This window comes from Desarmillaria tabescens, assembly GCF_030435595.1.
Source record: "Desarmillaria tabescens strain CCBAS 213 chromosome Unknown EV420scaffold_24, whole genome shotgun sequence".
Taxonomy (NCBI): domain Eukaryota; kingdom Fungi; phylum Basidiomycota; class Agaricomycetes; order Agaricales; family Physalacriaceae; genus Desarmillaria; species Desarmillaria tabescens.
The window spans coordinates 611,806-634,312 of record NW_026848323.1 but is presented as its reverse complement, the minus strand read 5'-3'; the positions used below and the strand labels follow the sequence as shown (position 1 = coordinate 634,312).

Sequence of the window (22,507 nt, the reverse complement as noted above, 5' to 3'; positions counted from 1 at the left end):
CTGATGGGCTCATTTCTCAGATGATCTGGATCAGTTGGAGAGAGATCTATATCCTGGTCCTGATGAAGAAGCTCCAGCAGAAACTGCTCAGAATGGTGAGTGGCAGAAATTGTTGTTTTCGTCTCCTCCATGAAAAAATTGGAAAGGTGCGAACATTGTGCCTGCCAGTCAGCTTGCTGCTCAACAGCGGAACTGAGAACGATATTCTGTCCGTGAAGAGGACATGTTGCATCCTGGGGCAGATGGCGAACATAGGGATGGAGAAACAGGTAAGTATTCAAGTCTCAGTCTCCAGTCTGACAAAAATTACAATACGACAAGGTGTCCTGCCTCGCGATATGTCCGGTGGCAATGGGCCTGTCAATGATGAATTTCGTGAAAAGGACAATCTGGAAGAGGGCAACCCTGCACTGGTCGTAAAGTCCGACCATTTTTGCTTTCATTTACGCTCTTCTGAACCCAGATTGCAGGCATCCAGTCAACCTGTTCATTTGTATGGAGAACTCGGAAGGAACTGATCGTGCCCAAGTGGAATATAATGTAGGCATGCTGGAGGGATTAGTGGGTAAGTCAACCTCACTATGTCGTTTGCGCTATTAATGGTGAATACCTATGTTGCAGGTGAAGCTCTAGGTGCCTTGTTGAGAGGAGGAGGAAGGATGGAACGTGCTCTGCAAGGGCTAGATCGCTCCGGTTGGATGGTGTCGACCTCCACGTGACCTTTGTGTCTTCATGAAGGTGGTGGGGAGGATTTGTCATTCAGAGAGATTGGCCTCTTGGACAAGGTCCTCGAGGAGGGCAGTTCACTATACAGGACTCCCCTGCTCAAGTGCTGAACGTGTCCCGACACAGCAAGGATACTCGTGGAGACCGGGCTTTCTCAAGATGAGCTTCACATTGTATATATACACAGAGCACCAGCATCATCAGAAGCAGGGACTGTGGAAGCTCCTGCTGAAGCGAAAGAATGGCAAATCTGGGACAAGCGTTTTCTAGGGACGATCCAACCGGTGCAGAGTCTATTTGACCCAGAGTACAACGAGCCGTTCCAGGTGTATTTGGGGGTGACGATTCTCATGGCGATTGCAGAACAGATTGGCAGCAACAAGAAAGCCTTGCACATGGGGAAGCAGGGCAGCCTTCCAGGTGTGCTAGCATGGTTGAAAAGCCGGACTAGTTTACACAAGGTTGAAATCTTTGAATGTTCCCAAAAGACATTTGAGCGCTACTTCAGCTTTTGGAAAAAGGTACAGTCACTCGGACACTATCTCAGTGCCTATGATTTTGGTGATGAGGTCAAGCCACAGGACTGGCAGCGGTGGGAGATGTTGGAAATGATTGCTACCTGGCAAGGTCTGCCGTCTCGGGCAGATACTTTGACAATGAACCCATTGACAGAGGAGGAGCTCTTTCATGTCAAACAACCCCTCTCCCTTTCACATGCTGAATTGCTTTTTAAGAACATACTGCCCAAAAACTAGTATTTAGTCTCAAATACATATTGAAATTATGGTTATTTTATCTGGTGGGCAACAGCCGTCACAGAGATCAGGCACGGAGGCTCGTTCTTATAGGGGCGAACCTCTCTTTTCCTGCCACAATGAATCATGCTTCCCAGTATGCAAGCTGTTGTTGATCTGACCCAACAACAAGGAAGGCAACTTATGCGGTATGTTGTCTTTCGGTGCCAGTTACAACATTCTGACTGGATCCCACAGTGCTATTGGTCGCTTCAGAGGGATCCCGACGATTGAAGTCGACATCATTCCAAACTTCATAGTTCTTCTTCATCCCAGCCATCCCGTAGAAGACTTCGCGAGGTATCAAATTGTTTTGGAGGGGCTTGAAAACTTGTTGAAGACTTATGTGCTGTGGATGGGGCATACACACATCAACTGGAACTCTGCTGTCCTCTATGGACATGGAGTTTCCGTGCTTGAATGGACTTCCTTGCGTTACGAGATGTTGTATGCGGCAGCATTTCCTCACGTTACACCGGACACATCCTCTCGTATACAGGTAAGCAGCACCATCCTTGAGTCCGACTTTGACTAATACTGTGGACCCCAGTTCTTCTGCAAAATTTGGGCGACACCCTTGGTATGTGGGCATGATCCGGCATCCAGTGTCTGCCATCTAACCATGATATTCAGCCGCCGAATGTAGGAAGGGTGGTTTTCCTGCCGCCGATGAATTGTCGCTCCGGAGGATGCATTATCAACGTGGATTTTGAACTTTCCGACGTCCTGGAGGCCATGGCAGTCATGACCGATGCTGATGAGGATACGTATGAGTTTCAGCTGAGCCACAACTGGCTCCATGCAGAACTGCTCACAGCCGTCGAATTGGCGAGTGCAGGAACTGTGAACGATGATCTCTTAGATGAAGCAGAGTTATTATTGCCTTGATGGCTTCGCCTTCGTATAGTAGAACAGAAGAACTGGTTTCTCGGGTGAATGGTCAGACCTTCCAGTCTGTCACGTCACAATAGGAATGATATTCTAACATGGCAGTTCTCGAATCAGCTGACTAGATTACATAAACATCACCCTCCATAGAGGTGTTACATGTCACACCAGTGTGTCTGTCACATCACAACACTGAGAATCAACCTCATCCCCGCCGGTGGGCCAATATGGCATTCAGAGTCTCTAAGCCATGAATCCAGCACACTCGACGGGCCTCCCAGGTATTGCTTGCCATTCCTGGACTGATAGCCATAGTTTGGTTTAGAACATCAACCTCTGCAGGGCTGAGGGGGCAGGCAGGGGCCTCGCAAGGCACATACGCCAAAGATTGGGTGGGTACTGTAACATAAATGTGTGCTCGGCTGGTTGAAGAAGACAACTCACGAATGACAGGTAGTGGTGTGTCCCCATGGCCATCCTGAAGGTGAGCTAGCACATTGGGGGTAAGAGCCTGATGACGCTGTTGTAGTAGGGTAAGGATCTCCTGGTTAACACCCATGTTAGGGACAGCTGCAAGTGGATCCACAACCAGGGGGTCTGTCGGCGTGATGTGCTCGAGGCTGCAAAAGCCATCCATGAGCTGACTTTTCAACCACATATTGTTAGGCATCTCAGATCGCTTACCCTGCAATGGAATCTTGTGATGATTCCATTCATCCGCCCACTGGCAGGCAGCCTCGTCTATATCGGCAAGAAACAGGTGATGGACCAACCAGATATGTGCCGAATTTTCATGGTCCAGACCATAGCTAGCCTCGAGCTCTGTGAAGAATTCGTGCCAGCGATCAGCCCAACTTTTGGAAGTCTCTACCCACATTCACTCTCCTCTCGTATTATGAACTGAGCTATGGTACTCATTATCAATACAGGACAATCTTGAGCTACTGAATCCACTCACCGGTCCCAAATGTATGCGTTGCTCAATACTCCTCGATAATTCTCCATCCACTGAGCCGCATACAGGTTTTCAACACCGTGGTCACCACATAAGCGTATGGGAACCCCCCAGACAAGTGTTGCATCAATGAAAACCATGAGGACAACATATGGTCAGTTGGAGTTGCTTGCTCTGATGTTGACCACAACACATGTTTTCCCATCGACAAATATGTGGAGGACAATTTTCCACCGAATCAGGCCTAGAACTTGATGATTAGTAGATGATAAAAGTGACCATAGGTGGAAACGGACGGTGATTTCCATCGTGGTGCCACATGGAGTTGGTGCCAGGGACACTGTAGTTGGTCCTGGCTGTGGGTTGCCTGCCAAATTTCGGTGGCGGGCCTTGGACGCGTTTCCTTGAGGCTTCGACACGTTGTCGAGAGACATGATGACCTAGCCTACCCAACACCGACTTGATTTGCTGATGCTCATAGCCAGGACAACGTTAAAGGATCTCTTCAACCTCTTTATCCAGCTCCTCGTCAGACAGGTCAGCCATCTGCGGTCTTGTAGGGGTGTGGATTATGTATTCTTGGCCATGTTCATCAATGAGGATTTGGAAGGGCGCGTTTCTGGGCTCTCGGAGGCCATTGCTTTCCTGATGACGGCTGACAGTGCAGGGGCAAACGTCAAAGAGATCAGCGATGCGAGGGGGGGAGCGATGGCTCTCCGTGAGCACTCCCAAAATGGTAGGATTTATATCGGCAGGTGGATGTCCTCTCCATCCCATGTATACCTTGGATCGTGGCTGGAGGAGGGGAGCGTGCTTCGGAGGATCCTTGGAGATGAACAATTCCGAAGTTAATGAAGTCCTCATCACGAGAAGTCCAGCATTGATGATCGCAACATAGTCATCTGAGAAGTAGACTTGGGCCTGTGGTATGCAAATATTAATCAAAGAATAAGGTGTTGATGATAATTATTGCGACAGACCTCTGTCCAATACTGTTCCCAATAGGCAACCTCGTTGAGTTGCAGCTGAATTCGGTGGGGGTTGCCATTGCCAGCCTGAAGAACCTGATTGACCGAATGGCAAAGCTCTGACCAAGACCTATTGACGCTGAAGAGGCTGGCTGTGGGCACCTGTGGAATAGTGAGCGGGCTAAAGGGCAAACCTCAAAAACCCACACACACACTCACACAACTACACAAACTACAATCACCCTCGTAAGTTCTAGGGGGAGCGATTATTTCTAATGCGATCCAACTATACTTCAATATCTCGAAGAGTTTCTCTTATTCTCAGTGCTCTTAGCGAAGCTAAGCTTTCTCTAATGACTTCCTAAGTCTAGGAACTTTTTACAGGAAGGTCGTTCACTGGTGCGACGCAACCTTCAAGGCAGATTTGAGTTATAATACACAAGGGACACTGATCCCAACAGAAACAGAGGCAATACATGCCGAAACTTTAGTGAGCTCGCTAAAAGAACATCACAGGCAAGCACTGACTTAGCCCGCTCGCTACACAACTGTATGCAGGGGTTCTCCAACTAACTCCAGCAGGTTATCTCGACTCAAGAACACTTCAGAAGTGCTCGGAAAACAGATTCAGAAACGGAACTTCGACAGAACTGACATGGAACAGACTGAAACAGAACAGAACAGAACAGAACAGAACAGATCTCAGATTTCCACTTCAAAACATTCTCTGAACAGACTTATCACACTCAACAGAACAGAAACAGCATCACTGATTCGTATTCACTCTGACTAAGTTCTCAAAAGTCTTATCAAAAGGGTATCTCGTATTTCTCTGAGTGAGCTTGCTAATTCTATGCACAGCTCGAAGTCACAAACTGCTCCTTTGTTACAGTACCACCTTCAACGCGTGCACGGGAACTCAGGGGCTCAAAACTTGGCCTCTACCTACTGTAACCAGCCTACTTATACTACAGAGGAATTAGAATTACAAATGTCACGCAGTACCCAGACTCCTACATGCGTAGCATGTTGCCACCGCCACCTTACTGAGCATCCGAGTCGGACTTCCCAGTTTTAGTCTCATTTCTATAGTGAGCTCGCTAAACGTGTGCCAAGAGGTGCTCTCCCGACACCCGTGGGCTTGTTCTCTAGCGACCGACAGGTCTAGGTGCACGGAACTATCAGTTCTGGCATATGTCATTCAGGACTTCTTTCTTGGATTCACAGAGGCTTCTCGTAGACATGGCAACAAGTGAGTCTTCGAACAATGGGACTCAGAACAATGGAACGCGGGCTCGCAGACTTCGGCCGAAGCCCATTGCCCAAGCTCGTGCCGGTGATATCTGTCAGCTCGCTTAAGGATTTCCCCGGATCTTTAGGTATGGCATGTCACAGTTAGCGAGCACGCTAAGTGTTCTCAGTGTCAGTGCAATCTTCAAGGTTTTATCTAGCTCCCGTGAGTGTGCTTGTAAGTTAGAGCCTAAGGCATTGGGTATATGGTTTGGCCTTCTCATCATGCATGCCCGTCAAGTACAGTGCTGTGACTAAGTCCTGTTTAGAATCCCGTTGCTTATTATGCCATAAGTTATATTCCATATCATTGCACCACGTAGCATTAGTGTCGATGTGTAGTTTTAATCCGCTTGCTCACTATTTCTCAGTATGCATGTAAAACACTCTAGATTGCAAAATTACACGCGTAAATAGGCTGCAGTCGCAACAATGTGCTCAATTTGAGCCGTAGTCATGGTTGAGGTTTGAGTTGAAGTTCGGATTCGTGGCGGTGCGAAACGGGTTTATAAACAAAAATAATCAAAATAATCAAAATAGCAAAAAAAACAAAAAACAAAAAAAAACAAGGCATTTATAGAAGAGGTATCAAGGAGAACGGTGCCAAAATGAGTGTATGTTGCCTGGTCACGCTCGTGGTCAGCTGGGTAGGCATTGTGAATGCCCATTGACGCCTCTCCATGAGGCAACCTCAGATGACCTCATGAAATCTTGCAAGATCCTGCGGGGCCTCACGAGATCCCGTGAGATCCCGGAATATTGTCCAGGAATTCCAAACATAATTCAACAGCCTGATATCTTCACTGACAAACACCAAATCTCCATTCTAGAATATTATCTATTATGAGTGACAGACAGCTGAACAATGCTAGATAACTCACCATTAAGGCACAGTCAGGCGGTATTCGGTCACCCTTTCGCTTCCTTAATTTGGTGTGGGGGATGAGCATACGTATCGTATCTGGAGGCTGAACGGCACTCTCCACCCAGGAGGTGGCAGGATGGGTGGTCATATATTTCAGTCGAAATTTGACTTCTGGTTCAACTCTTTTAAGAGGATCGGGATTGGGCTCATAAAATATTAAGGTTAAGCGAGTGTCAGCAACTGGGTAAGTTGAATGTAACCTACCATTGTTGGAGGCAATGAGACAACTTTGTAAATACGGTAACATTCACCGGGTCTGAAGTAAGTTCTCGAGAGAGAGTTCCAGACATCCCCTTCGGAAATCTGGGACTTGTCTAGAGACATGGGCAAGGATTCTCACCATCATATTTTCCTAGAAGAAAAAAAACGGGTATCAGCCAGGGAGTGCAAGGCGATTGCGATTTATCTGCAAAGCAGGACCGAGAGGTTCCATGATTCAAAACCAGGCTGAATAGTGAGGCGATGCAGCTACAGCAATAAAAACTCGCCACATTTAAAGGAATCAAAATCGTAGATCCACACGGGCCCATCAAAATGCGATGTCCATGGTTATCATATCACGTGAGGTCGCTGTATTTCTTCTGATATCCTTGTGACCTTGTATCAAGTGCCGAATACCACGAATCATATTGATTAATTAATAGAAGAAGACGATAAGCGAATGCCATTGACTGTAAGTGTCAGAGCTGAACAGGTCTAAAATGATAGTCAAAGCATGCTCAGATCTTTCGTCGAAGAAACACGACTTCAAAGTTGGTGCCACAAAACTGCCAAACCTATGATCGATTGGGGATTTCGAAAGCCTCACTGACATTAGATGATTTCAGTCTTGTTTTGATCTTCCACGTAGGCCTATATAGTCCACTGAGTATTGGGGAAAGAACGTGTCTACATCATGATGATATCGAAGCGACAGCATCCACCAAACCGGGAAGGCGGTGACCTAGATTGGAAGGAAGGAAGTTTTAGAAGTACCACAAAAGTCGACACCATGTCTTCAGGGGAAGTCGTTTCAAATGGATCTACGACTTCTGTGCTTCCAACATTGGCGGGAGGTTAGAGTCACACCAGTAAGACAAACTCCGAGAAGACGCACGTATGAATTATGCTCCCAAACGTATATCTGGTGGGAGTAAATGCGGTTTACTTCACCACGTTTATTAAACTCGGGAGTTGCGAGTCAATATTCCCGAAATAAAATGATCTGCCCCAAACTCCAGTTCCCGTTGTTGCGACTGCAGCCTATTTACACGTGTAATTTTGCAATCTAAAGTGTTTTACATGCATACTGAGATATAGTGAGCGAGCGGACTAAAACTACGCATCGACACTAATGCTACGTGGTGCAATGATATGGAATATAACTTATGGCATAAGAAGCAACGGGATTCTAAACAGGACTTAGTCACAGCACTGTACTTGACGGGCATGCATGATGAGAAGGCCAAACCATATACCCAATGCCTTAGGCTCTAACTTACAAGCACACTCACGGGAGCTAGATAAAACCTTGAAGATTGCACTGACACTGAGAACACTTAGCGTGCTCGCTAACTGTGACATGCCATACCTAAAGATCCGGGGAAATCCTTAAGCGAGCTGACAGATATCACCGGCACGAGCTTGGGCAATGGGCTTCGGCTGAAGTCCGCAAGCCCGCGTTCCATTGTTCTGAGTCCCATTGTTCGAAGACTCACTTGTTGCCATGTCTATGAGAAGCCTCTGTGAATCCAAGAAAGAAGTCCTGAATGACATATGCCAGAACTGATAGTTCCGTGCGCCTAGACCTGTCGGTCGCTAGAGAACAAGCCCACGGGTGTCGGGAGAGCACCTCTTGGCACACGTTTAGCGAGCTCACTATAGAAATGAGACTAAAACTGGGAAGTCCGACTCGGATGCTCAGTAAGGTGGCGGTGGCAACATGCTACGCATGTAGGAGTCTGGGTACTGCGTGACATTTGTAATTCTAATTCCTCTGTAGTATAAGTAGGCTGGTTACAGTAGGTAGAGGCCAAGTTTTGAGCCCCTGAGTTCCCGTGCACGCGTTGAAGGCGGTACTGTAACAAAGGAGCAGTTTGTGACTTCGAGCTGTGCATAGAATTAGCAAGCTCACTCAGAGAAATACGAGATACCCTTTTGATAAGACTTTTGAGAACTTAGTCAGAGTGAATACGAATCAGTGATGCTGTTTCTGTTCTGTTGAGTGTGATAAGTCTGTTCAGAGAATGTTTTGAAGTGGAAATCTGAGATCTGTTCTGTTCTGTTCTGTTCTGTTCTGTTTCAGTCTGTTCCATGTCAGTTCTGTCGAAGTTCCGTTTCTGAATCTGTTTTCTGAGCACTTCTGAAGTGTTCTTGAGTCGAGATAACCTGCTGGAGTTAGTTGGAGAACCCCTGCATACAGTTGTGTAGCGAGCGGGCTAAGTCAGTGCTTGCCTGTGATGTTCTTTTAGCGAGCTCACTAAAGTTTCGGCATGTATTGCCTCTGTTTCTGTTGGGATCAGTGTCCCTTGTGTATTATAACTCAAATCTGCCTTGAAGGTTGCGTCGCACCAGTGAACGACCTTCCTGTAAAAAGTTCCTAGACTTAGGAAGTCATTAGAGAAAGCTTAGCTTCGCTAAGAGCACTGAGAATAAGAGAAACTCTTCGAGATATTGAAGTATAGTTGGATCGCATTAGAAATAATCGCTCCCCCTAGAACTTACGAGGGTGATTGTAGTTTGTGTAGTTGTGTGAGTGTGTGTGTGGGTTTTTGAGGTTTGCCCTTTAGCCCGCTCACTATTCCACAGGTGCCCACAGCCAGCCTCTTCACCGTTGTGAATATTAGATCTACAAAACTACGAAGTTGGTACTCTTACTTGCTCTGCCATATGCGTATTTGTGACACCACTGCATGCTATGGATATTATGAGCTAGAGTGATTCTAAAACTTGTATTTCTTTGGTGATTGTTGACCAGGATATGGTCCTGGGTTGTTTGTCAGCTCGATGTTTGGCTGGAGCTCCGTTACTTACCTTATACGTTGCGTTTCTTCTCCTTCCTTCCTCAGTCGTTTCCATCACTATCTTGATGCTGAGGAAGGTATGCACCCTTTATTTCTTTACCTACGAATGTACACTAACTTACCTACTACTTAGTCTGACTGTGTCCGTATTCGTTAGGTACACCAGTCATCAGGTTATGGGTACTCCTTGACCTTGCCTTGACGAACCACGGACCCGTCAAGACTACTATGACTCAATAACTGTCCGAATTGTCCATTTCCACTGTTTTTCACATGCATATAGTCACCACGTCACTGCATATATCCACTTCACGAACAGGCTGTCCACCTGTATAATGGCTGTCCACCGTTTCATCCACCAATATGTTGTGACTACACTTTCTCTACAGATCTAAGGTCTCCCTTGGCTCCTAGACGTGTATGCGATCACGAATTTATCATTGATCAACAACATATTGCTTCCATGCCGTTCTCATGATGGATCACAATTACTTCCGTGCCTTGTCTGATGGACTACACCAGATCCTCGGCTCCTCGCTTTCCCAACCTCACCCAACCGAACGAGCTCCAGAACAGGTAATGTCTCACGTCGCTCAGCATTCCCAGTCCGCTCCAGTCCACCAATATTGGCCTTTAAATTTCCCTTCTTACGCTTTTTACCCTTCAATTTCTAATCCGTACTTGAACCCTCATGACGACCCACAAAACTTTCAAATGCATACATACCCTCCCCATCATATACCAAATACAAACACCGAAAATTACAATACTGAAAATCTTCATACTTTAGAATCCACTAGCTACAATAATGACCACACTGGCATGGCTTCCCCTTCTGTACAATCCAACTCCCCTTCTCTATCTCCTCCCCCACGTCGACAACCTCCACCTATCCCACCCCGTCGTCAGCAACCTCCTCCTCCCAATGTTCCTCCTCCAGCTCCTCCATCAATTCTCCCACCAATTCCTCCACCAATTCCTCCCCCTGCTCCTCCTCCCCTGAACTTCAACAACCCTCTCTTCCCACCTCCCTATCCTTCAAACATGAATATCACTGCTCCCCCGACCTATACGTACATCCCTTACTGTACTGTCCCACAAGCCGTGCTGTACATCTCAAATAATCTCCCCACTGCAAATACTTATAATTTGAACCCTCATACCATAGATAACAATTCTTTTCCTACCACTACACAACCAGGTATACTCAATGTCAGCACAGGAAACAAAGGTCTAGGCATGCATTCTGGGACCCCGCAAACCTTAGGTTTACCATCTGCCAAAACTTTGCCCTGAACAGAGGCCCCCGTCACCAGTTCAGGGAATTCCTGAATCTTTGCTTTCAGAACTCGATTATGGCAGCCTGGATTCAAATCCGATATCTTACATTCCGGGGATGATTCAAAGCCTTCTTGAACCTTTAGTATGGCTACCAGTATCAGTAAGTCCTGTTTTTCACATGAAATCTTAGGTATAGGCAAGTAAATCAGACTCTCTCAAATTTCCGCATTCCCAGAGTGGGTAGGGTCTGAAAGTTTTTGTGGGCCCCAAGGGCTTCTGTATTTTGTCATAAATTAAAGATATCTAGAGTACATACAAAAGTGTCGATCTCTAGAGAGGACAAGAAAATGCACTGATTTTAATGGTAAAATGGCAGGGCGACGAGATTTCCTCCCTATAAAATTTCAAGCGGAGTCTCAAAATGGCCAACTTTTGGACCCCACCAGTATACCCCCTGGGTTCCAGGCTAGAGTTGAGTCAAGTCGAGCCATGGCAACACTACTTTTGGTGGAGTTTTTACTTTTACGTGTAATTTTTCTCCGGTTAGGGTAAATCTCGAGCGATCTCCTAATGAAATCGTCGGCGCTTCAGTAGGTCCGAGACCTGTATGGACAGTTTCAGTCAATTTCAGCTGCGAACTACAGGAGGGGTAAGATTTTTATCGGAGAACTAGACCACCAACATACCGATACCCACTCATACCAGAAAGGTGAAGACTTAAAGACAATTAAAATGTATGAGATTTCTATAGGATGCTGCTCTTGGTGCACCAAATTTGTTTCATCTAAGGGGTGGTACAGCCTGTCCTAGATCTTCCAACAGATAGAGCTGCATTCCAGAACCATTTCCAACATAACCCACCCCCCTTCCCCGACATCCTGAAAGATGCTATGTCATTACTACGTATGGTATATACTCCTAAGTACGAGTGAGATGATAGATCACTGAAGAGGAACATCGTCTGCGGCTTCCGGAATCCAAGGCGTCATATTGCTGCTATCTGATTCTCTGATCAGTCAATGAGTCATCGATCATAAGTTGGTTGTACACATGATAACCATTGAAATTGGCCTTCGCTTCTAGCCTGGCAAGCCGCTTTATTAGATACTCGCGGAACTCGTATCCGTATATAAAGCCTGGTACCCGGGGCGGGGGTCACCTGACTGCTGGCGAATGTTTTTATTGGCCGTCGGCTCGCTCGGAATTGTCAGAGGGTCGAGCATATACGTTATTGGATCACATCTAAGTTGCATTAGAGGTCCTGTGGACTTTGAGAAGAGAGTAACGGCCTCGAAAGTGCTGAACTTTTGGGTGGAGGATGCGGATCGCTCCCTATAGAAATTGAATCGGAGCTTTAAAATGGCCAACATTGGTGGGCAGACGGGTTTACCCCCGCCCCGGGTCTCAGGCTACTTCGCTTCGTTCGTGAACGTATGCGAGACATTGTACACTTCATCCAGCTACCACGATGCGCAATCTCCTCTGCAGACTAAGTCGTCCTTTTGAACCTCGTGAATACGAGAAAATGTACGGCAAAAAGTATTTCGCATTTCGAGGCCTCTCGATGGACCAGCAAATGGTGTTTTGGGATTCATGTCGGGCGTTACTTCTCTCCCGTGGTTATCATCTCTACAAGCCAGCCTCTGGACCCTGTCACGAATATATATCCGTCCCTACACTCCCGAGCTTCTCTGGACCTGTCCAATATCCCTACGCATATCGTGAAGCTAATGCGCTCATAGACTCGCCGCGCGACCCTTTTATGGGTGCTTGTAATAGGGTCCGTCTTATATACATTTTTTTATACGTGTTATATACTCACACAAAGACCAGTCCATGGTATTCTATGCCCAGGACAGTGAAGGACGCCATGTTGTTCTGAAGCACGTCTGCGGCAATTCCCAAGAATATAGGATCTTGCGGTTTCTTCAATCGCAAGGCTTTCAAGCTATGGAAGAAAATTGTATCATGCCCGTTCTCGAACTCATTGAACACAAAGAAAATTGGCTCGTTGTTATGCCTCGGTAAACCGTTCCTTTTAGCCCACGTTTCTGACGGTCTCCTATCCTACTATAGGTGGGGCTCTGCATCCCGTAATCCACCTTTGCATCGCGTAGAGGATATCTTGCACTATATGTTATGTTTGTTAAAGGTAAGATTGGTCTAATGACCCGTTTGGCCTTTGCTCAATAGTACAATACTTCTGCAGGCGCTGACATACCTTCACGCCAACTCCATCGTTCACCGGGTACACATCCATCATCTTTTTTCAGTCAAACGGTATCCAAAATTTGTTGTGTAGGATATCACGCTACTCAACAGTCTCGTCAATCATATCGAGGCTCACCCGTCAAGAGCGGCCGCTGCTATTGGGTATAGACAAGGCCTTCGTGAACATGGACTCATCAAATACGCCATGTTCGACTTCGACTTGTCGATACATATGCCAGAAAACGTCCGCCTACTTCCCGCTAGTTACACTTGGATCACTGTGGGTCCTTGGCCTCATGACGCTGCGCAAGGAGAGTATATGTATGATCCTTTCGCGTACGACGTTCGCACTTTTGGGAATCGTATTCTGTCTAGAATTTCAGGTATGGCGTTTTAACCCATGCAGGCTTTCTTCAACTTATGTGTCTTGGTCGTAATTCAGCACCTCACTAAGTACATACCAATGCTTGCGCCGTTATTCGATAGTATGGTTACAGACGACATCTCACGCCGCTTTACGGCCGCTCAAGCTCTTGAATTTTTATCCGACAACTGGAAAGAGTTCATATCGAGTAGTCAACCACCTTCCGTACGACCTAGAATGGGAGGGAATGTCCTGGGGACGAATACGATCGTTGGGCTGGTCTTCCGGATGATTTTGTGCGGAATGGGGTTACCTGCGCGAACCTTCTCCTACCAAGATGACTCGATTTCTTCGGTGGTCGTGTGATAGCTACCGAATATACCGTACAGTGGCATGGCTACGCAGGAGTATCGATAAAATGCGACAGAAGGACTCCCGAGAGATGGAGTCTTACCGTGCTATACCCCTTTGAAGTTACGTGTTTGGGGAACGCGAATCCCAGAAGGATGCAGCCAATGCAGCGCTACCATCTTGCATGGAAGGCAAATCAGATGTATAGTAGCGGCGCTTATCGTGGCCGAAATTCATTTTTATCAATAATATCTACGCTTGACTCCGAAGTCCATACAACCTCAAAATTCAAAGGAGGAGAAGGACGGCTTCCGTTTCAACCATATCCAATCCGGATGTAACCTGAATAGTTTCAATCTCCAGCTCTCCTTGCGCGCGCGCATCGTCCGTCTCGTACGTCTGTCCTCCCCAGGTTAGCCCCGAATCGTCGTCAGCATGACTAGAATTGTTGATCAGAATTAACACTGGAATAGTACTGATAACGCACTCAATGGCGAGCCTTTTGACCCTAACACTCGTGGGAACCTGTCCGCCTCCTGAAAAATCGAGGTCGAGATGAATACTCGAACGGGAGGTAGATTGCTCTTTCATATATGCTTGAGAATTAAGGAGAACAGCACGGGCGAGAACACCGTCTTCGTAAAAGGTGTAACCGGAGATACGAGAGTTGTCGATTGACAACTCTGCTACTTGAGTATGGCCAGAGTTACCTATGGCCTCTCCAATGATGATTGCGGCATAGTAAAGAGGTTGAACATGAGGAGCTACAGGTTCCGGGAGCTCAGATCCATCGAGGATGGATCTGGTTAATTCGACAGGTTGGATCTGATAGGGTAATGTAAGTCACTATCAGCGGGTTGAAAGAGTCGTTCGTACAAAGTTATATTTGTATCCTATACCTTCGTGGAAAAAGACGCGAGATATTCCCAACTGTTGCCTACGAACAAATCAATCCATCATTCAAGTAACTTAAGGCGACACTTACGCGAATAGAGTGTAATCCAACGACCATAATGCAGCTCCTGCAGTGTTGCTAACGTTTATTGCGCCCTTCGAAATCACGTAAAATCAATAGGCAGACCGGCGAAGAAAGGAGAGTCCAAGCATACATGATTGGCATAGCTATTAGTTTCTCCAAGGACGTAATTCAGGCCTCGGTTGTGTGTTTCCTCGATGTCTGGGGTCAAGGCTGAAAGGTTGCCACGGATATTTGCCTTCGTCATCAGGTCCTGTAGGAGACCATCCATGCCTTCGATGAAGGCGCCTGCATATCCGTGCTGCGAAAAAACTTGACATCGTGTGTAGCGTGCGCGATGTTTTCAAGAGGAAAGAACCTACATCGCAATGGAAGCGCCTGGCTCAGAGTCAAGTATCCCCTCAGCGTAGATAGCCTGGGGCGAAAAGCCGATGGTTGAATGGGTCGATGCCACAAAACTACCAACGAAAAATTTCGTATGAGAGGTCGATGAGATTCCTACAGTCTTGGAAATGTTCTTGGCGAACTCAGTCCACCTAAGTCATGCAATCATTAGGATACAGATAACCACGGGAATCATTCCAGACGCTTACTCTTGCGTATAATCAGCGGAAGTCCAGTTGGATGGACGCGCGCCGTTGTTGATATACCAGTCTGCTTCATTACCAATCTCCACAAAGTCAAGAGTCACTCCAGCGTCCTTCATAGCAGAAGATGAAAATGCACTCGCAATCGAACGTGCCGTCAGAAATGCCGCAGTAAGGTTTTTCTGCCCAAAATTGACGCCCCATGTTATATGTGTTCCTACAAAATGTATGATTAACCATATCTACTATATTGTCAGAACTGAAGTCGTACCAGACGGAAGGAAGCGGGCCGTTTGGTAGTAGCCGTCACCGACAGTGAGATTTGTAGCTTCCGGATAGGGAACGACCGTAGTGAAGTCAGGAAATATCGCTTCTGAAAACTTGAAAGACCTAAGTATAGATTCACGGATCATCTAGCGGCATTCTTACCTCGACGTTGGGATTGAAATTAGTATGATCCTCGCTGTCAGCTCCAATTCTGATGTTAGGCGGTGCCCCTGTCAGAGCTTTCAGGTTGTCCAAGGCGTTGTAAAGAAATTGATTCCTGGAAGTCGTTCCAGTCCAATCCATCCATCGATCCCCTTCAATGGAAAACGACAGGAGACTGGAAGAGATTTCCGACGCGGTTGACGGTGCAGAGAGAGGTAAGGACACCTCTACAACTGCTGACGTCGCGGAGACCAATAAAGCAGAAAGGAAGAAAAACAAAGATCGGTGAACGAAGTAGGGCATACTCTGGAAGTCATACCAGTCGGTCAGGAAGAAGATATATATGCAAGAACAAAGAATCGGCAGAATTTTCTTTACCAGCGAAGAAGTATATGCCCGCGTGGAGGGACAGTTGAGGCGCACACTGTGGCAAGAAGCCATCGAACAATACCGTCTCGGATTCGCTCTGATGCGAATCCGAAGACAATCAATGCGAATCCGAGATCCAGGCTTATGACAGGCATAGAACCGGCTATCCTTGAGCATGGGACCACGTCACATTGAAGTGTTCCGGTAATGGACGTGCGAAAAGGATTGGCAATACAACTACGTTCGTCCTGCCAGCGTAAAGAAGATAATTCTGGTCGAATTCCGTTCGCTAGCCTGGAAAGGAACCAGTGGCCACCCCAACTGCAGGATTTTTCCTGCGTTCTCGGTGTTACGTAGAGAATCCTTGGCCACCTTGGTATCATCCGACATGCTAGGGGGCGTGTACGTTGCACAGCTTTCAACCATATCGCATTGATCATTTATTACAATTTTCCGAACTGCAGCCTGAGTAAGCATGGTCGCGCTGCGCGCAAACGGCGCAAATTCTGATAGTCCATTGTAAGTGACCGACAGAGCCTAGCTCGGGACAGAGAGCTCAGGCTCCCCAGATACCTAGCAGACACTTAGTTCTAGCTTTGTGCCTACGCTTGTGCGGAACCGAAATACACGAGAAAGGTCATGGCACTGCAGTGGCTGGTGTGTTTTTGAAGGCGTAAAACGGGATTCTAAAAGGTTTCTATTGCAGCTTCAGTTTTTATGCCTCCGTTTTGAGTACTGTAAAACGAAATGTTATCTCAATTCTTTTGTTCTAGAGCTTTCTAGAGGGAGAAAAGATTTTTCATACCGTTTTACAGACGGCCTTTTCGGGACTGACAAAGGCTTCGCTAACAAAACCTTTTAAAGTTTCGGTTTTTATGACCTAAAATGAACCAGCCTCTGCTGTGTGCATGGTAGCCGTGGGAGGGTGGGAAGAATGAGGCCCCCAGAAGCTCTCAGCAAACTTTGTCCGGCAAAAATCCGAAAATCGGTCCTCAAATATGCAACTTTTGGGGCTCAAAGTAGGTTTACCGCCGGTTCCGCTGGGTAGTTATCTGCCAGTTATCTGCCATGCCCATATTGGGCAGCAGTATCTCACGCTTTCGCAGATTTTTCATGCGTCCGTTTCTTCACCTTTACTCAGAATTCTCTGTACATAGGACGAATAGAATGTAGTCTATAGTATAGTAAAGTATGGGAGTGATAAACGAGGTATGTAAGTGGACAATCATGAAAAGGGTAAATCCCTGCCAAAGTTGCCAATAGCCCCTATGTTATCTGCCATCGGCCCGGCGTTATCTGCTGCGACGTTTCTCGCTGTTGCTCCCTACCCGTATTTTGTTTCTGCATGCATGGTTTAATTCCAAAAATTCAATCTGTGCGCTCATATATTTCTTTGGTGCACAATTTTCAATCTCTGTCATGCAAAATACATTTACTGACCCATTATTTACTGAGACCAGCTGGGATCCCCTCCCTTAAGAACACGGTACTTTGGAGGAGAGCGACAGAGAAACTACACATTAAATGCATGAAAGTAAGGCTTCCCCCCAGTTGAAACTGTAAAATTGGGACTCAAAATCTACTTGGAAAAATTAATTGTGATTCCGTCACAAATACACCCCCAGCACTTCGTCATATTTTGCCTCCCAAGCAACTCCCAAGGCTCCCAAGGGCTTTCGTTGATGAAATGTAACACCGCGCGCACCGTATGCGAGCCCTCTGGATCAAAAAATGTGCTTCAAATGCAATTTTCCGGCGGTGCAGTCCATGCAGAAGACTTACAAGATGATAATGCAATGGCTGCAGGATGGTACGACACCCTGTAAATTTGTGTACGCCAAAATAGAGGTATTCCCAAGGTTTGGTGGAGGCCGTGAGGCTGTTGAATTGCTGAGTCGAGGTCTCCAATTGTGGGGCGCGATCTTGGTCCGAAATCTTTCTTTTCTTATTCTTTTTCTCCTTTTGGAGCGTGCGACACCCAGCGAAATGGACGGAAAACCTCAAAGTATGCTAACTCGGGCAAAGTCGCTTCTTCGGGCCTCCCGGCCCTCACGGAGCCAGCCGTCTGATTCTGCTATATCCGTCAGCTCTGAGGACCTTTTTAGCTGTATTCGATATGACTACGAATTTTCGTTGGAATTTTGCAGGAAAATATTGCAGAGAGGAGTCAGAAATCCAAATCGAGACTGATATTGGCTCAGATGTCATGGCGATGGCGTCAGCGCCAGCCCAAAAATGCTAAAATCCGAACAAAGTTTGGTGGGAGCTTCTGGGGGCCTAAGAATGAGGAAGAATGCAAAACAAGCGACGGTTCCGGGGCACCGGTCCGAATATTCCCACGATCTTCTCGCCAATACCCGACTCGGGGTTGCCTCCAATGTCTACATCTTTGCTTTTCAACTCCTTTCAGCGCTTCCGCAAGGTGCATATATGCATATCTGTGAGACTATTGAGCTATTTTACACTATTTTCTCTTGCTTATTGTGTCTTCAGGCCAATATCTGTGGAGCGAAAGCAAGACCTTTTGCGTTCGGCGCTCTAATGAGCAGCCGGACAACGAATATGTCGAGGGCGAAGCAATAATTGAAATGAACGTGGCTCAGAGAACACTGTCCCACCGCTGAGCCTGGTCCTCGGGACGAAAGGATACAAAAGGCGAAGACACTGACATTATGTCTCGCCAGAATCAACGTCTTACCCTCCTTTCTCTCATACTTGACAGCCTCAAAAGCAGTCCCACACCTCAGGAAACTCATTCTTGACATGTCATCATCCCCAATGTTTGATCACTCTTTTCTCTTCGATATGCTCGAGGATGGTAAACACCGTACTGCAACATTCCAAGCCTTGATCGACTGCCCTAAGGATTTTCGCTTAAAAGATGTGCACCGTATCCGACTGGAGTTGATGGGTTTCCATATTGATTTTGATGAAAATTTCCTGGATTTCATTGCCAAATTGTGAGTTCTTGCGTCTCTGATACGTACAATCACACCGGACAGATGAGAATTTGAGGGAAAGCAGAATGTGCACAATAAGGTGACGTTTTGGGAGGTCGATCTTGGCAGTGACTTTACATAAAATTTGCGTGCTCCCGAAATTTGTCTATGGCGGGCGGCATGGATTTTGGATCCTCCAAAATGCGATGTTTGTTGACCCCCAAACGATGCTCGCAAAACATTACAATTGTGCTCAAAATTCAGGTTTGTCAAAAATGTCCATCTTCCCGGTGTGAATAGGATCAAGTCCCTCTCATTTTCCTGCACTTAGATCTGGTTCATTTCGCACTCTTTCAGGTGTATCGGGGGCCATGTAATGAAATATCTAGATAAATATGACCAGCTACTGAAACCTGACGTCGAACAGAAGAGCTTTGCAAGATCTTTCAGTGGGGATGACTAGTAAGACGGGCAAACCGTGTTATCGAGCTCGAGTCTTGCTGCTTACACATTTTCTGAGCATGTCTAGCGAGCGACCTTATGCGACCTTCGGGTATATTAACCCTGAGGCACCGTGATTGGATACTGACATCGAATGTAGGAACCATGCGGCCGTTGTGTCGGCGCACGCCGATGTATATTGCCCCACAAACGCTCTGGTACTCACATGGCCAACCATAAGTAGTACACATTTCCTGCTTGGCGTCATCCTATAGTGGAATCTTTCCCTTGGTCCCCGTGGTACTATCAAACCTGCCGACTTTACATCCGGTGAATATCACAGCGGCGCAGTTGTTACGATCTTCGAGACGTTTCGCACAGAACTCCGGCATTCCTTATCGGGACCATATACCGGTTCTCCAAACTCTACGAAACTCTTCCAGCCCCTTCCCTCGAATGTAGGTGCAGCGCCATATTCACCCTTGGTAATATCCTTTCGATCAGCATTCGCTAGTTTCACTAAGATTGTATACGTTCTTCATAGGCTCATCCCTCTGCGATATTAGCATTGCACGATGGTGTAATCGGACCGTTTCGATTACTTAAAGAAGCAAGAAAACTTCTATCATTGAATCATTCCTTCCTCCACGGGGCCTGAAGCACTCAATACGTGAACGGCTATGACAATGATCACTAAGGTAGAGATGGTATAAGTACAGGCTTTCCCCCCTTATCATCTACTTTTCTTCAACGGCATTCTCTTTTGAAATCAGCAATGCTGTCGGTTGAAGCGACACTGTCTGTTTCTTTAGCTCTGCTATTTGTGTTTTTCGTCCGTTATATCCAGCACCGAAAAGATCCTGCCAGGAAAATTCAATGCGCGGTGAGGGGCTTAGTCATATCGACTTTTCTCTGGAATATATTGACTTTGTTTCAGCCCAGGTCTGATGCACACTGGCTCTGGGGCCACGAATACACCGAATGGCAAAATGAAATTGGCAAAATGTACTCCAAGTGGGCTATGGCTCTAGGACCTGTGTATAGAATTAAGGCGGCATTCTTCAAACGCGACATAGTAAGTATAAGTATCTTGCGCTTGTTATTTCTATTTTAGCTCAACGATACTGTAGATTGTTGCTACAGATAACTTTGCCGTGCATCACATTCACGCAAATACTTACCGATATCGTTCGTAACCTCCGATACTTGTCTTCCTCCGCTCATGCCTGTTTATCATGACAGCCAAGGCGCCTGAGTTCCTACCCATAGTGGAAAGTCAACTCGGAAAAGGTATAGTATATGTTTCAGGCGACGAACATAGACGCCAACGCAGACTTCTCGCGCCGGCCTTCACGTCAGTCTAGAGTCTGTTGATACGTCCGCGTCAAACTTATACGTCTTTCAGTCTCGGTGCTGTGAAAGGGATGTCTGATGATGTTGTCGAATGGACCCAGAGGGTAGATCGTCATCTCTCAAATCTTTCAGTATCAGCAGTCTCATCTATTGCAACAGTTCATACAACGAGTGGGAACATATGTCGGATCGCGAGGGGGCGAAACCACGATAAATATTACTCCCTTCCTGTCTGCATGCACGTCAGTGGTTTTCCGTTCACCAGTTGCAATCACCTCGTTGACCTATAATAGGCTGGATATTATCGGCCGTGTAGCATTTGGACACGATTTTCGTAGCGGTGAATCCCAGGAAGCAAAAGACATCGCTGAGTCATGGCACAAGGATGTCTTGTTTGGGAGAACTATGCCCGGATTCCTGTTGCCAATCATGATGTCTACTTTCCCTTGGATCAGCAAGTTTCCGGCTTTCAAGACGGACGGAGTTGCGAAGCAGGCGGCTCTTAAGCTAGCTAGAGAGTTTCTACGACAGAACCATGCGCATCTGGAAAACGGAGATGGTAAAGATATTCTCTCAATTTTGATCAGGGACCAGAAACATTCGAAGCACGCCGGTGATCGTCTGTCGCAAAAAGCACTACTGGAAAATGTATGTTCTACACTTCCTGCGTACATATTCGTACTGATTATATTCAGATAGCAACACTTATGTAAGTCCTGCCGGCGGTATCCTACTTTTTCTCTCTTCATTTACCCTTTCTCATAGAATGGTTGGACATGAAACAACATCCTGCACTGTCAGCTTCACTCTATTCCATCTCGCTCGTGACCCCGAAGTCCAAAAAAGACTACGGCAAGAAATCCATGACTTGAGTGATTTTAGTTACGACCACATTCAAAGCCTGCCCTACCTTGACGTTGTATGCCGGGAGGGGTAAGTGTAATAGTACATCAAGATTTTCGAGGATCGTGTACTCATGAATCGTGCTTAGGTTGCGTCTTCATCCGGCTGGGCCACGGACTGATCGCATTGCCCTAGAAGACGATGTCCTCCCTCTGAGCCAACCACTAACAACGACTGATGGGAATGTAGTGTCTTCGATCGCTATCAAAGCCGGACAGGTCTGTCTTCTTCACTTAATTTGATTATTGCACTTGAACGTTTGAACAATCACCAGGTCTTCCAGATACCTAGTGTGGTTCAAAATACGGACCCCAATGTATGGGGTGAGGATGCTGCCGAGTTTAAACCAGAGCGATGGCTTCGTCCTGACGGCGTACCTTCAACTGCTCAATTACCATCTGGGCCATACGGAAACGTCGCATCCTTCTTGGACGGACCGCGTAGTTGTATTGGATGGCGGCTCGGTATTATTATTTTCGGTCTCACCGCACAAGTAGTTTCTAATATTATCATTATCTTTAGCTCTCTTGGAGTTCAAGATCATTATCTGCCTTATGATCCGCCATTTCGAACTGACGAGTACTCCACATCATGTTCAGAGCTTTTTCATTGGAAACCTCCAGTCATTCGTAGAAGGAGATGCTCAAATGCCGATCCACGTGAAGTTGTTGGCTGTACGTCCGAAGTGCTTACTTTCTTTGACGTGTGCTCATTAAGTTGGAGCCACTTTCTACTTGATTCATAATTACCAGGTC

At 46.6% G+C, this 22,507-nt stretch overlaps 7 protein-coding genes across 7 annotated transcripts; 5 read left to right on the top strand and 2 right to left on the bottom strand.

Annotated features, from left to right (window-relative positions):
• Window positions 1-1,607: 1,607 nt before the first annotated feature.
• EV420DRAFT_1644577 (uncharacterized protein) lies at window positions 1,608-2,408 on the top strand (the record flags this gene model as incomplete). Its single annotated transcript, XM_060477669.1, has 4 exons — window positions 1,608-1,669; window positions 1,719-2,019; window positions 2,071-2,100; window positions 2,154-2,408. The coding sequence occupies 4 exons, from the start codon at window positions 1,608-1,610 to the stop codon at window positions 2,406-2,408; spliced, it is 648 nt and encodes a 215-aa protein (XP_060329311.1).
• Window positions 2,409-2,476: 68 nt separating this feature from the next.
• Window positions 2,477-3,285, bottom strand: EV420DRAFT_1692674 (uncharacterized protein; the record flags this gene model as incomplete). Its single annotated transcript, XM_060479370.1, has 2 exons — window positions 2,477-2,807; window positions 2,853-3,285. 2 exons carry the CDS (start codon window positions 3,283-3,285, stop codon window positions 2,614-2,616), a joined length of 627 nt encoding a protein of 208 aa, XP_060329310.1. The 3' UTR covers window positions 2,477-2,613.
• A 6,740-nt stretch (window positions 3,286-10,025) lies between these two features.
• Window positions 10,026-10,844, top strand: EV420DRAFT_1644574 (uncharacterized protein; the record flags this gene model as incomplete). Its single annotated transcript, XM_060477668.1, has 1 exon — window positions 10,026-10,844. The coding sequence occupies one exon, from the start codon at window positions 10,026-10,028 to the stop codon at window positions 10,842-10,844; it is 819 nt and encodes a 272-aa protein (XP_060329309.1).
• A 1,818-nt stretch (window positions 10,845-12,662) lies between these two features.
• EV420DRAFT_1217401 (uncharacterized protein) lies at window positions 12,663-13,584 on the top strand (the record flags this gene model as incomplete). The annotated part of the gene is made up of 5 exons (XM_060466423.1): window positions 12,663-12,853; window positions 12,906-12,974; window positions 13,023-13,077; window positions 13,132-13,383; window positions 13,447-13,584. Coding segments are annotated over 5 exons (705 nt in total), but the record flags the coding sequence as incomplete, so codon positions are not given.
• A 459-nt stretch (window positions 13,585-14,043) lies between these two features.
• Window positions 14,044-16,593, bottom strand: EV420DRAFT_1481237 (glycoside hydrolase family 79 protein; the record flags this gene model as incomplete). The annotated part of the gene is made up of 11 exons (XM_060469752.1): window positions 14,044-14,194; window positions 14,243-14,580; window positions 14,632-14,692; window positions 14,741-14,805; window positions 14,865-15,043; window positions 15,194-15,267; window positions 15,325-15,535; window positions 15,590-15,698; window positions 15,748-16,053; window positions 16,173-16,284; window positions 16,358-16,593. 11 exons carry the CDS (start codon window positions 16,591-16,593, stop codon window positions 14,044-14,046), a joined length of 1,842 nt encoding a protein of 613 aa, XP_060329307.1.
• Window positions 16,594-17,847: 1,254 nt separating this feature from the next.
• EV420DRAFT_1481236 (uncharacterized protein) lies at window positions 17,848-18,699 on the top strand (the record flags this gene model as incomplete). Its single annotated transcript, XM_060469751.1, has 3 exons — window positions 17,848-18,042; window positions 18,264-18,440; window positions 18,610-18,699. 3 exons carry the CDS (start codon window positions 17,848-17,850, stop codon window positions 18,697-18,699), a joined length of 462 nt encoding a protein of 153 aa, XP_060329306.1.
• A 1,572-nt stretch (window positions 18,700-20,271) lies between these two features.
• Window positions 20,272-22,468, top strand: EV420DRAFT_1272176 (cytochrome P450; the record flags this gene model as incomplete). Its single annotated transcript, XM_060467683.1, has 10 exons — window positions 20,272-20,571; window positions 20,627-20,684; window positions 20,739-20,850; window positions 20,902-20,953; window positions 21,009-21,091; window positions 21,143-21,517; window positions 21,615-21,782; window positions 21,841-21,970; window positions 22,027-22,216; window positions 22,275-22,468. 10 exons carry the CDS (start codon window positions 20,272-20,274, stop codon window positions 22,466-22,468), a joined length of 1,662 nt encoding a protein of 553 aa, XP_060329305.1.
• Between the last annotated feature and the right edge of the window lie 39 nt (window positions 22,469-22,507).